This window comes from Amblyomma americanum, chromosome 2, assembly GCF_052857255.1.
Source record: "Amblyomma americanum isolate KBUSLIRL-KWMA chromosome 2, ASM5285725v1, whole genome shotgun sequence".
NCBI classification, from domain to species: Eukaryota; Metazoa; Arthropoda; class Arachnida; order Ixodida; family Ixodidae; genus Amblyomma; species Amblyomma americanum.
The window spans coordinates 49,965,619-49,979,690 of NC_135498.1; the positions used below are offsets into that span (position 1 = coordinate 49,965,619).

General features: G+C 48.6%; 1 protein-coding gene across 2 annotated transcripts in view; it reads right to left on the minus strand.

Moving 5' to 3' along the window:
* LOC144121190 (uncharacterized) overlaps window positions 1-14,072 on the minus strand; it is a 132,272-nt gene that overhangs the window by 12,752 nt on the left and 105,448 nt on the right. Inside the window, exons 4-5 of one of the 2 annotated variants that reach the window (XM_077654261.1) lie at window positions 7,864-7,940; window positions 6,098-6,261 (exon numbers count right to left, since the gene is read on the minus strand). In XM_077654261.1, the coding sequence (XP_077510387.1) occupies window positions 6,098-6,261; window positions 7,864-7,940 (241 nt within the window). The remainder of the gene's footprint in view (window positions 1-6,097; window positions 6,262-7,863; window positions 7,941-14,072) is intronic. The other variant, XM_077654262.1, reaches the window with a different exon arrangement.

The window sequence follows — 14,072 nt, forward strand, 5'->3', positions numbered from 1 at the left end:
TATGCGACTACCAATAAGTGACACTAAGAAAGCATTCGTGTATATTTATCCCCCCCCCCCCCCTCCCCGCACGCGACCTCCGGTTTTCTTTTTAAGCGTTTCCTTTTTACGCACTCACGTTGAAAGGCAAGTTGCTAGAAAAATCTCCTCCCCCGAAACCGCATACCTTCGGGCTAAAGTTCTTGCCAGGCAAATGAGCAAACCCTGGACAGACGCCTGCCTGCACTTCAGACGCACCTCACCCAAGTTAAAAAGGACGGCAGACAGTGACCTCTCTCGCCTTCCGAGATTTCCACAGGAGATACCACACGCTTCGCAGAGTGGGAGACCGAGAAAGGAGGGGAGAGAGAGAGAGATCTGCATCAGGGCTCGTCTCCGTTGACAGCAGACCTCCTCGCTCCCAAGCTTAGCTCGCAACGACCACCGACGTGAGTGGTAGCCAGAAAAAGGCATTCTTGAAAGGAGGAAAAAGAAAATACAGACAGAAAAGTAGCCGAGAAAGAAATGCGACGCGGTGTCGATAGCGTGCAGGCGTGAGAAACGTGATCTGCCTTGCACACAGCGCCACTCTCGAGGCGACAAGACAGCAACCGTCCAAGTGCACACAACCTTGCCACTGTTCGCCCTCTTTTGCTTTGTTTGTTTTGCGCAGAGAGTTGAAAGCTGATACACCAGGCTTCTGAAGAACTTTCGCGACAAGGGTCTCGGCTCCCGTGCTTCTGTGTACCGAAAGCAGGGCAATCAGCAAGTGGCTTCGGAAGCTGTGTGCCCTTCTTGCCACGGCATCGTTCCGCAGTAAGCTCCGCGTATGTCAGGCGGCGGTAACTAAGCTCTCGGCAGAAGGTGACAAAGGTGTTTTTTTTTGTTATTTTAAGTGCTGCGTTTTTTAAGCTTTGACTGCTCCACTAACGCGTATTATACCTGGAAAGAGCATTGCTTATTGCAACGTAGTTCGGTAAGTGAATTTATACTTATAGGCTTATTTTAATGCAAGGCGCGGCGGCAATATCTGCGTGTGTTACATTCCCGATGCGTTGCATTCACTACATTTGTCTAACTGCACCGCGCGTTTAGTTCTCTTTTTTTTTTCTGTCTCGTTTCAGTGGATGAATAAATCTTCGACCAATGCTTGTTTCCTGTGCTTCGGATGCTTTATGTGCACCACATCCTGTGAATACAATTTTTGTCATATTTTTGTGATAACATGGAGCAAGTTAGCATTATCGCCATTCTCATATACGTCGAGGCCGCTTCGGTACAAATGCCTGTACCCCGAAGAGATCTCCAATTACGCCCGTGTATATCACCTCAGCAATGGCGGACAGCTTATGCAACCTGCCAGCTAATACTCCCTCATTCCATTTTATCCCCGCTGCCACCTTATCTCAACCTCTGTTGGGTTTTTTGATACCCACTCTGTAACATCAAAAGACTACCGGTCGTTCTTATTGCATTCTTCATGAACGGCGTGCCTAATCCTTCTCTTTTAATTTTAGGTACAACACGTGACCCTGCAGTTAGACAGTTGCTGCTCCTTTTCCTTTTTTTTTCATAAATATCACAGCTCAACATCCCAACTAGGAAGAACCTTCCGTACAAAGAAAAAGGTCGATCGTAGGGCCTTCCACAGCATCTGTGAAACTGCCTTCACTGACGGTGCCCATCACAGCCGAAGGCGAAAGCTGCAGTCTCCAGTTCGGATCGCCTCTACCACCTCACAGCTTCTTTGGCCTGCTCATCGCACTTATCTTGACTGACTTCTCACCCGGCAGCGCACCCGGCAGGAAGTTTTCTACTCTTCGGCGTTCTACAGGAGTGGTCGAAGACAAAAGAAAACAGAGAGAAACGCAGAAGGGACGCCTCCTCGCGAGAGGCCAAACAAAACATGCTCGCTAAGTGCGCAAACAAGAAACAGCGCGCTGCTGTTGCTGCTACCATAGCTTTTCCCGAGCCCTCTGCTTGATGGATCACGTTCTTTCATTTTTTTCTTCCTATCTTTCCCTCTTCTTTCTCTCGTGCGGAAAGTAGCCCGCTCGTCCGCGCACAGCTCGCGCTGGCAAGCGTGTTTTAAGATAAGCGTTTGGTAGGTTAGGGAAGAAGGACTGTACGGCCGGACGTGTTTTCTTTTTTCTTTCCCTTAGGGACGTTATTAATCATAACGGTCGTTATATGTAAACTGGCTTTCATTGCGCGGTCGGAAAGCGATGCAGGGCAGACAACGACGGAGTGATGACAAATCGTACGCAGACTGCCGTGCGTATAGCCTGCATGCTGCTGTCACCGGCAGTATCCTTCATTAGGCGTCTTTATTTATTCTCATCTTGTCTATATAGGCACGAATACTAATATTATAAATGTGTTACAATCAAATGAAACCAGACACCAAGATTAAGGCTTACGAACGAGTATTGCGAGCGTTATATATTCATATAGTGACGCCAAATGACTCGCGTGTCTTAATAATTAGTCTAGTTTCCGGCCATGAATGTAGCCTACGCATGCCAAACAGCATTGCGGAGGATGAGCAAACTTTTCTGAAACTAGTTTCTCGCCAATTATGCACTGTGCACGGAATCGCTGCGCTATACTTCGCACCCAGACGGTGCAAACCATTTAGAAGGAAACTTCGCTTCGCTCTATCTCCTGGCTTTCTTTCTTTGCGTTTTTCGCTTTGTTATTTTTTTGGAGAGAACTGCTTATTCGTTGTTCTCGCTCCCTTTAGCATTAGTCAGTAGTTCCTGTGCGGTACCTGAGCCGTCGACTGGAAAGCTCAGGCTCAGGAGGCTCAGGCCAAAGGGACGCTTAGACCAATAGCGGACAATTGTGGACGAGCAAATAAAACAAATCGGGAAAAGTTACAAAATACGAATCCATCTTTGCTTTGTAGCGGCCCGACACCGCTCAGGTGGCGGTCAGTCGGCATTATCCGTGGGGATTCCGTTAAACGCAAACGTGTACACCATAACCACGCTGTACCGTGGCCAACTTCTTTATGATGTTTGTAGATTTATCGCAAATGTTTCAGCGCTCCTCCTATTTTTCTTAACTCCCAACGTCACCTTCGTTCTTCATTTTCCCTTTGTGGTTCATACGTATTTCCCCCTATATTCCCATTCATCGCACTGTATTATGTCAATCACCTTCTTGTAATATGCCCCCCCGCCCCCCCCCCACTTTTTTTTTTGGTTCACACACAACGACCCTATCATTCTGCCTGTGTGACCGTGCGGACAATGTACACTATGTGTGGTCCTGTGTATGCTCATTGTATGCGCCTGTACAGACGTTGGTATACTTCCTATTGTTATGCAAGTAGGCTAGGGCTTGGCTGGTACCCGGGCCGGCTACTTATTGTACGGGCGGACAAAATATGTGTGGGGAAGTGGCCATGTATATAGTATAGATGCCTATAATGCCCATTTAGCATTAAAACTTAACTCCCCGATCCAACGGCTTTAATCTCGCCACTGAGACACATGGGGTCCAAGGCGAGGTAACACAAACGAAGCGATAGAGAGATTTAAGCGCACTTAAATGCATCCCCAAGTTTAGGTCACCGGCGCCTTCGGATGAAGCGAAAATTAAACGCCACGTCATCCAACGAGACGCTACGCAGACATGCTCCTCTCGTACACAGGCGACCCGTGCAAATGTATTATTATTTTTGTTATCGTTTCGCCGACACCAAGAATTACAGCGCCGAATAACTTCCGCGACAACCGCGGTGTGGTTTAGGTACGAAACAAGAATATAAAAGCGCACATTTTCCCGTTTCTCAACGTCAACGGTATAGACGTCATCACGCCGCATACTTTGCTTTCAGATCTTGACAGCTTAATTCCACGCGGGTAATTACTTTGCCTTTAAGGTTTCACCGAAGTACTGAACACGGAAGGAATCGCGCACGCATAATATCGTTGCTCGTTTATTTATGAGCCACGGATAGCCCGACGTAATGCGGCAGTATCACCTACTAGCTCGGATTGAACTAAACCACGCTTCTCATCATCTCCCCGTTCATTTTTCCTGTGAGGGCAGCTTGTCAGAGGAGAGTGTACAGGTGTGATCAAAATACGTGTATGAAAGGGGAGGATTTTAGTTCGCACTCAAGAGTAGATTTATCTTTGCTTCGTCACTGAACCTGAAGTTACATTTAGGGTATCATGCGTGTAAAGAAAAACTGCTCAAGAAAAAAAAAAGGAAAACTACGCTTCTCACATATCATGTGTATGGAGTAGGAAGCATTTATTACTGTATGATAGCAAGATACTCCCTTTCTCATCGCCTGCACCAGCACGGTGTCGCATGTATGTCGCGATTCTGAAAACCTCCACTCTTATGCAGTACGTCAGAAGGACCGTAGTTTCGAAGAATCCCACCAACATTTGACATCTACCTCTCACTACCATTTAGGGTTGTCTATACACGACCCGAAACTTCGGTAAAATGGGATTATATACATTAAATTCTCACAACGAACAGTTAGTCCATATGTAAAGAAACTACAGTTGATGTTTCCTCTAATGGAGTTTCTATAAGAAAGAAATGGTTTCTGCTCGAGGACTAACAGCTAAGGCAACGCAGTTAGTCCCCAAAAGGAATATCCCTGCAGCACCTTTAGTCGTTCCCGACTTAGTGTGCAAAATAAACAAAAGGTTATAGTGGCTCTTCCGGCGCTGTTTTCGCACGAAAAGGGGCGATTAAATCCACACCAGCACGGAGTATACGCGAGCGGACTCTTCAGCAGCAATCAAAAAGCAAATGCAAAGGACCTGGTCGAATGCAGCGCCTTCCTTGAAGCGTGTGCCCAAGCACACCCATGCATACATGCATACAAGTATACGGCACTGTGACCCCATTACGGAGACAAACAGCCCTGTTCCTCTGCGGGGACACGAAACGGCACTGCGATTATGAGCCCATTAAAAACGACGCGATGTCCCGCCTGTGCATGGGCGGAGCGGCCATATAGCCTGCGCGAATGTATATGGCTGGACGGAATTTCACAATACCATATACATGTGTGCCACAGGTTATAATGCGGTGCCAGTGCAGAAAACGAGAATATATGCATGAATGCATGCACGGACGCAATCACGAATTCACACACTGTCCATTACTTCCATAGCCGCCCCATCTCGCCTTCCGAATGACACCACGAACGCGCGCTTGTACTGTATACATATATGGCCGCACGCTTCTTTCCGAGCCAGCTCTCCACACCATATGAGAGTACACACAACCCACTTTCATTATTGCGCCAGAATTGGGCGCTCGTATACATATAGGCCTCTCTGACGATGCGGCGGGGAGGGGGAGGGACGGGGGAGAGGCACCCGCGAACGTACTGCGCACATTCACCTCCTGTGGTGGTCGGTCGTATATATGTGTGTGTTTTTACGAGGGAATAAAAGATTTAGGGCGAGCCTGGTAACGACTGAACGACGTTTCGCGGAAAGTATATATATATATGCAACCGCGCAAGGATGTGACAAGAGACGTATACGGCGTGTTCTCCTTCGGTACATCTGCACTTTGCAGCTATAGATATACATAATGTGTCACATGCACGCGTGGAATGCATGCACCTTTCCCAGAAGACCTCTCTGAGCGTTACCAAAGGGTGAACGTCATATAGTTTCCAGAATTTGCTGACAAATACGGGGCAAGAGAGAAAATGCAAGTTTTCTTCAAAGGTATTCAATATGGCAGTAAAGACAAGTGTTTTGACAGTCATGAAAGTGCTGAATTCTCTACCCAGATTTGGAAGAAAGGCAGTAGTAGTAGTAATAGTAGTAGTAGTAGTAGTAGTAGTAGTAGTAGTAGTAGTAGTAGTAGTAGTAGTAGTAGTAGTAAGTGGTTTCATTACAATAATAATAAAAAGGAAGGATAAGATTTTTGCTAGCCCCGGCTTCTGCCATCGCTACGGAAGCACCTGAGCTGGGGCAGCGGGAATAAAGGATACCAGGCAGAATGGAAAAATGAAAGATGTGGTGGGGGAAGTAAGATGTCCCACAATAATAATTCCGGTATCATTTTCAATCCTTCCTGGCTCAGTGTACATATAGAGAGCACGCCCGCGCCACGCGTAACTCACTTTCGTGGTCGGGCGGCGGGCAGGACCCGTTGAGGCTGCCCCTGAGGTCGTCGGCGCCCCCGACGTCCAGCTGCTCGTCGTCGTCGCTCGAGTCGCCGTCCTGCAGAGACCGGCCACCCAGGGAGTCTGCGCCCAGCGGGTGCGACGATGGCTCGCCAAGCCTCCTGCACGGACGCGGCCGCCTTCCTTAGCGATCGGCACAGCACGGAATAACAGTCGTGCATGCACATACATATACAGGGCTCCCGGGGAAGACCTGTATGTCCTAAAGGGCCAGTTCGCACGAGGCGCCGTCAACATGAGCTACTGCACTGTGGCGGGAGATGCGCAGACGATCACAAATGAACATCATCGTCAGTGGATTGTTTGTAGGCTGGTCAGTTCGGTTCATTGGCGCAAATGTCGCTAAGACCAACACGTCGTTAAACACTACCAGATGAAGGTTGCATGCATAACTTATAACTGTCTGTCTGTCTGTTGCTGCCAGGAAGAAAGGAAAGTACACAGGCCTGCTCACTGGCTCAAGCCGAGCCACAATCGCTACCACGTGCAGATAGAAGGAGAGTTGAAAGATGGGATAGAAAGACAGGATAGTAAAGACGCGCTAAAGACAAGGCCGATCCCGGAGGTAGTGCAATACCAGGCCAACCGGTGGCGGGAGTGAAGCAACCTTCAAACTCTCCGCCACATTTCCAAAAATAAGTCCAACTTGGACCCGTAACAGATACTCTACGGGTCCGGACAATCGCCTATAACATATAACTATACACTAGGAGCGCGTTGGGTTCGCTTTCGCCGTGCATAGCCCCGAATGCGATCTGGTTTTGACACAAGAGAACGTGTGACGCAATTATAACCACAGTAACTCGCTATTTACCGGGTGCGTATAGCCAAGGAAGTTGTCCAGAGGTGTTCCTCCCCCCTTTAGAATAAAGTTTTCTACCCTCTTCATTCTTCTGGCAATGCTCTCATTAGCACCTTCCTCCCCCCCCTCCCCCCACTCACTCCCAGTTTCCACTGGACGAGATAAACTTACAGCCCCCGAAAAAAAAAACTGGTTACGTGCCTTCGCATTACTATACAACCGACAAATCGGAAGTCTAGGCGCTTCAGATGTACTTCCGGAAAGGGCCAAAATGACAATCACCTACGTAAGGATGCTACGGTGCTTAGTGCCAGTGAATACAGATTAAATAAAGCAAATCATAGTAGAATTTAACTCAAACATACTAAATAATTATTTAAATAATTTTCCCAAATACGCTTGAATGAGGTATCCTGATGCATGACCAGATGACCCAAACTGAAATGCGATGCTTTCTAGGTTTAGCAGAACTTTTCTATAAAAATTTATCGAATAACATGAAACGTTACGTGTGTATAACAGACCGACGGACATGGCGCGCACATGGCGACTTCCTGTGTCTTTCAAAAGTGCCGAATCTCTAACAGAAAAATCTTCTAATGGAATTTTACAATCCCAATTATTCAGCTCGCCACCAAAAGCCCTGCAGTATATGTCGTGGACACAGCGTACGCAGCAGTAACCAACTGCTGTTTTTATTTTGCATTCAGCCACACGCGCTGAAGGGCTCAGCGCTCCCTAAAAGCATATCCTGTATATCCCATCGCGAAGGCATACAGGCGCGTACCAAAAAGGTCGCATCGCAAATCCGCGCAATTGGATTTATTCCGGGAGGGCGCGCGTATGCCTTCCTTCTATTACATGGACGGGCGTATGCGACAGTGGCGCCGCGTACACTCACTTTTTCTCTCTCCTGCCGGCTCCGGTGTCCCTGAAGCCTTTCGCGAACGGATTGTTGTCGATCTTCAGTTGCGTGATCTGGGGAGAGGGAGAATATAATAAAGGAGGATCATCACGGTGCACTTGTATGCCGCGAGCAAAAGGATATGGACGTCTATAAGGGGAGGTTGGTGCCACAGTGGCGCCGGCCTTTTATTTTCCCATAGAGGAGAAATATCTCACAAGAACTGACAACATAATACACAAAAGGCACAGCCACGGCACGCAGTACGCAATATACAATAGGCACCTTTAGCAATACCGTGTACTGAGTTACCGTTACCGGAGTACCCGGTGCCCGCGCACCGCTAGTCCGCACACGCTGATTAGTCCCGATGCGGCAGTCGCGTCCGCGAAGCTGCCGGATACCTGGCGCCATCTGTCGCCCACGAGGCGATTTGCGCATACGCATTGACGGCGCGCTGGCTTCCGGTACTCCGGTACTCCGGTAACGGTAACGCCAACACGGTACACGGTATGCTAAAGGTGTCTAACGTATACTAAACACAACGCACTGGCCAGTAGTGCTAAGAGCAAATTAAGAATAAACGATCAACAATGAGCAGTCATGATCCCAGTAAATGAGAAATAAACAGTATTTGGTAAACACAGTAAATGTGCAATACGCTATAAACAAGAAACTGCCGAAACAAAAATACAAGTATAAAAAGAAGTAACAGCAACAAACGAAAACATAAAGAGCGAAAGGTTCGCAATACACTCTACGCCAAAAATTGGTCAAACGTTACTAAATGCACCGCTTAGACCACGCGGCGAGCAGTTAGTCCGTGTCCCCGTGAGGAGCTAACTGCGCTGGTGATTCTCTTACAGTGGTAGTTCTTTGTCATTTCAAGCTTGTAGTGTCCGTTCTGACATGTGCCAATCTTTACTTGCCAAATCAACTGTGTTGGCTGTGAGGTACCAGCCATATTACAGAACCGATATTAACGTGCGAAGACCCCCCCCCCCCCCCCTAAAAAAAAAAAAGTGGCAATGAAGCATGGTATATCGTGCTCATCAAATTCACCAATTTCATCAAAACCTGAGTACACGGGCGTTTGTGCATTCCGCCTCTATCGACATGTAGCAATTGCAGGTGGGAATCGAGCCCGCAACCTTAGACCCAGCAGACGAACGCCAAATAACCGAGCCCCCGCTCCAGGTGATGATACCTTGTACGGTATACAGCATTTTAATTCGACGTTTTTCCGAATCGAGGCTATTCAATATATCAGCACGCTGTTTTTAGTCGAAGTATGTTTGCAGAAAGACCTCATTCCAGCGGAGGTTAAAAGCTCTACTCTGGTTTGAAAATTGAAAACTGGTTTTGAGGGAAAAAAATTACCCAGTAACTGTCTTACATATCTCTGTGGACACCCGAACCGCGCCGTAAGGGAAGGGATAAAGGAGGGAGTGAAAGAAGAAGGGAAGAAAGCGGTGCCGTAGTGGAGGGTTCCGGAATAATGTCGACCACCTGGGTATCTCTAACGTGCGCTGACATCGCACAGCACACGGACGCCTTTACGTTTCGCCTCCATGGAAACGCGGCCGCAGCGGTCGGGTTCGAACCCGGGTACTCCGGCTCAGTAGACGAGCGCCTTAACCACTGAGCTTTGCGTGTTAATAGACCACGCTTATAGCACCTCGTAGACCAGGCTAGTAATCCCGCGCTGATTTACACTTAATTATCAGTCGATGCTAACACACTTCTGAAGTACATTGTTCTCGTACACGGCCCTAAGCCCTAGAGAACAACGTTGTCTATGTGCCCTGGCTTCAGTATTCTCCCTCTCTCTCTGTCTCCGTAGCGGTATTCTCCGGGAACGCAAAGAGAGAGCTGCTCTCACGAAGCTTCCTTGGTGCTTTTTTTTCTTTTCATGTTTCCAGCGTGTTCTCTCGTTTATTGTTTCCGACTTTTTTTCAAAAAGCAGACACTTGGCACTGCATGCACGAAGATGACGACGGTGCGTACACGCAGTTACAAGCACCGCAGGGTGCGCGCCGCAAACCGTGAACGAGGTGACACCCGTCCTGGAAGACATAGCGGCTGTAAGAAGACACCGCGGCGGCGCCGCTCTCTTGAAAAAAACAAGGGGTTGCAGCCATTGTTCTTCGGCCGCTTCTCACCTTCGCCGGGGGCGAGCAGCTAATGAACGCGTGGAGGCTTCTCAGCGTTCTTTCTTCCTCGGGTCGTTTTCCAACTCCGCTTCTCACGTGTCGCATGCGCTGGCAAGAGTTTGAACTGTCGTCTACAGATCTGGTCTTACTCCGTGCACACCATTCCACAACAAAAACTCATTTCTGTCACTACGCTTGTTTGTGGCCATTCTGACAGGAACTTCATGCCTTGGTAAGCGAGCCACTCGGGCAAATTTGGAACCACAGCACGCAAGGGAATATCAGCTATAGTCGGATACAACTCAAGAACGCAGCAGCTTTCCCCGTCAAAGGATCCCCTTCCAGCCATTGGCGTCGGCCGAGTCTCGTGTCCCTGTTAGTGTGACAATGCAGGGAGCGGCGCCGCAATGAAGAGAGTGGTCTATCCCCGACCATAGAGGAAACGGATCATCCCCTTTCGCCTTCCACTCCCTGCTTTGTCACCAGCAGGGTTATGGGAATCATCCGACGCCATTGGCTGGAAGGGGGTCCTCTGACGGGGAAAAGCCGCTTCGTTCTTGAGTTGTATCCGACCATAGTCATTCTCGACCATAGACCATAGTCCATCCTACCTCAACATTCTCGGACAAAAATTTTGAATATTAAAAAATTGTAAGATACCGTTATGGAAATATTGAAGGCAATGGTTCATTCTTTTGATGTGTAACAAAATCTTTCGTTTAAGGTTTCCATCGATCGTATCGAGCAGTTAAGACTGCTATAGAAATCCAATGGGAGCGCTTTTGACGATGGTAAATATTAATAGCAAGAAGAAATGCAATACTGCCGCCAGGTGGCCTGCGGATATTTATGCATTTTAAAATACTGCAGGCCAATATTCGCCCATGGTTGTTGGTTGTTGTACTCAAACCTTACATTATATGAAAAAAAAAATTGAGTTCATAAACTGTGTCCCGTGGAAAAATTCTTTTGTCCAAAATTGTTGAGTATGTTAAAGTTTCTCTGAATATGCGACAGGACTAGTAAGAAGTAGCCTTGCGTAGACCCGCCATAAACGCATCAACTTCACTCTGGTGAAGAAAAGGTTACACCAGTAAAATTATTCGTCAACAGAGGTGGACAACCTCATGAAGTTCTGACCTCAAGTCAGGTAAGGTCGGCAGCAGCCCATATTTTCAAGAGTGAGGTCAGGAAATTTGACCTGAACCTCATGTGTTGTTTTCAGCTTGAACGAGGCCTTCATTTGCAGTGAAGCCAAGTTTCCAGGTCGACGCTTTTCGCAGCTGCAATGGCATTGCATTTCTTTCGTAGAACTTCCTGTCTAAAACTGACAGCAAAACACAGCAGGTATGCACTCAAGCCACAGTGATTGCCAGTTTGGCATCCATGCAGCATGGAGAAAGGCTAAGTACGGCGCCTGTCCAATCGGATTATACCCCCCCCCCCCCCCTCCTCAAGCCTTCACTGAGAAGCTGGGTGTTGGACACCACAATGGCGCCCCTGACTGCACGTGAACGCCGCATATCGCTGGCTGGTACGCGAGAGTGGAAAGGGACATAGGCCTTTTGTGAGTCAGCAGGACAGCCTTTCCCAAAACTAGGATAACTGCCTGGTCACTGACCCCTGCATTCCTACCCCAGCTAAGTGGCGGTCGCGTGATCCTTTGAAAACCCTTCTTCTCCTCGAACGCGACAAGCAAAAACCACAAGGTCAGAAGCGGCGGCTTTCCCTGATTGGTCAAGGATTCTGACGCCACATCGAGTTCGTGATGTCACTTTGGACCAATAGCCTCAGAGAGAAGTGACATCCCAAAGCGCTTGTTAGTTTGGATATTTGATCTCTGAGACGGTGGCGAGGTTATTAAAGATCTGTACCACACACGCTCCCTTCGAGGGATGTCTCGTTTTCGCTGCCACACGGCCGGACTAGCCGACCGTGATTATTAGCTTTGGGAGCAGGTGCAACATGCGCCAGCCTCCGCAATTTGGGACGCGGCGTCCCGTGAGAAATTTGTTTGGCGGTCGGCTCGCAATAATTGGTGGTGGTGGTGGTAGTGGTTTTATTAAAAATAATAGTAAAAAGGAAGGAAAAGATTTTTAGCTAGCCCCGGCATCTGCCATCGATACTGAAGCACCTGAGCTGGGGCAGCGGAAATAAAGGACAGCAGGCAGAATGGAGAAATGAAATGAAAGAAGTGAGGGGAGAGGAATAGAGGATAGGGGGAGAAGTAATATGTACAAACTATTTACACAATAAGAAATGTGTCCAGGTTGTGCGCGTGATTAGTTCATTTTTGAGGAATTAAATCACACACGCGCACAGCACTGTGTTGGTTACAACTGGAGTGGGGCGTCCAGTTATTAATCGTTCAAGGTAGAACTCGCGGAGCGTTGGGTCACTGCGTGTAACTACCTGACGGAGAACAGACGGGACGTCAAGCCCGTGTGTTCGAGGAATGCACAGAGGCTCACCAAAGTTCGCTCACGAGTGCGCGCACTGCCCTGCGGCCACGATAGCGTCTTGATGGAGTCTGGTAGTATGCCCTGCGCCCTATAGGCCGCGAGCACATCGCGACGAGCATCGGCGAACGCGGAACAGCGAAGGAGCAGATGTTCTAGTGTTTCCACTGCACCGCATCGGAATAATTGCTAAATTGGTATTTTGGGGGAAAGGAAATGGCGCAGTATCTGTCTCATATATCGTTGGACACCTGAACCGCGCCGTAAGGGAAGCGATAAAGTAGGGACGGCTCGGCCAATCGCGGTTAGCGGTCCCCAACTACTGCTGCTGTATGCTATTGTAACTAACTGTGTATAAAGCCATCTCCTCATCACAGTCATCGAATGTTCAGCGTCTTCGTTGTAGCATCGAGCCGAGTTACCGAAAACCACGAAATCAACAACTTTACCGGTGCTCTCGAGCATCGTGCTTAGTAATGTGAATAGAATAAGGTCAAGCACAAGGTCGGCAGGGGAAGGATGAAGACTGAGAATTTCATTTTTCGGTTATTAGCATATATCCTGGACATTATTTCTCGCTCCATATCGAAGCATGTATCCACGACTCAGAAAAAAAATGAAAATTGGTTTATGGGGAAAGGAAATGGCGCAGTATCTGTCTCTCATAACGGCGCACACCTAAACCGCACCGTAAGGGAAGGGATAAAGGAGGGAGTAAAAGAAAAAAAATTAGGCAGTGGCTTAGCTCTGGTTAAGCCTGGATGTACAAGCGAAAAGCCTCAGTTATACTTGGTTTGACGTGATGCTTATGCGTCGTAGCTTAGCTGGTATTGTATACATTGTTTATCTATAGGCGTAGACTTGGTTACTCAATGGCATATGTTTACGAGTCAGATACAGAAGCGACAGTATTAAACTTATTTATTTATTATTGTTGGACACATTGTCTTGCGGTTTCTCTACAGCCATAAAGACAGCCCGGTGATCCGAGTAGTAGCAAGCGGCTGTCTGCAGCCAACTCCCAAGCGAGTACTTCTGGATCGGACGAATTTAGTTTATCAGCTCTTCTGCGTAGTCTAGCAGCAGCCGCACTCTCCTTCCCTTCCATGTCGAGTGCGCACGCCTATTCTCTGGCAAGCGCATTATATAGCCTCCTTGCGCATGCACATGACGCACATGTGCAGTAGCGCGCGGCTGCGCCGAAAGGTCAGGTGACGGCTGCGGCGAGGAGCGACCACCTGCGCGGCGCGTGACGTCACTCGTTTTCGCGCATGCGCATAACTCGCCAGCCGCCGCCAGCGGCGTGCGCGACGTCACTCGTGCTCCGACATACGCCGGCTCGCGCGAAGCGCGGTGTTGACTAGCATAGTGAAGCTTTTCGCTTCAAAAGGAAAAAAGAAGTGCCCTAGTGGAGGGCTCCGGAATAATTTCGACCACGTGGGTTTCTTTAGCGTGCACTGACATCGCACAGCACACGGGCGCCGCGGTCGGGTAGGAACTCGCGTACTCCACCGGATCACTAGTAGCCGAGCGCCCTAACCACTGAGCCACCGCGGCGGGTCGCAAGCATAAACACCCTCGTCGTCAATTCGTC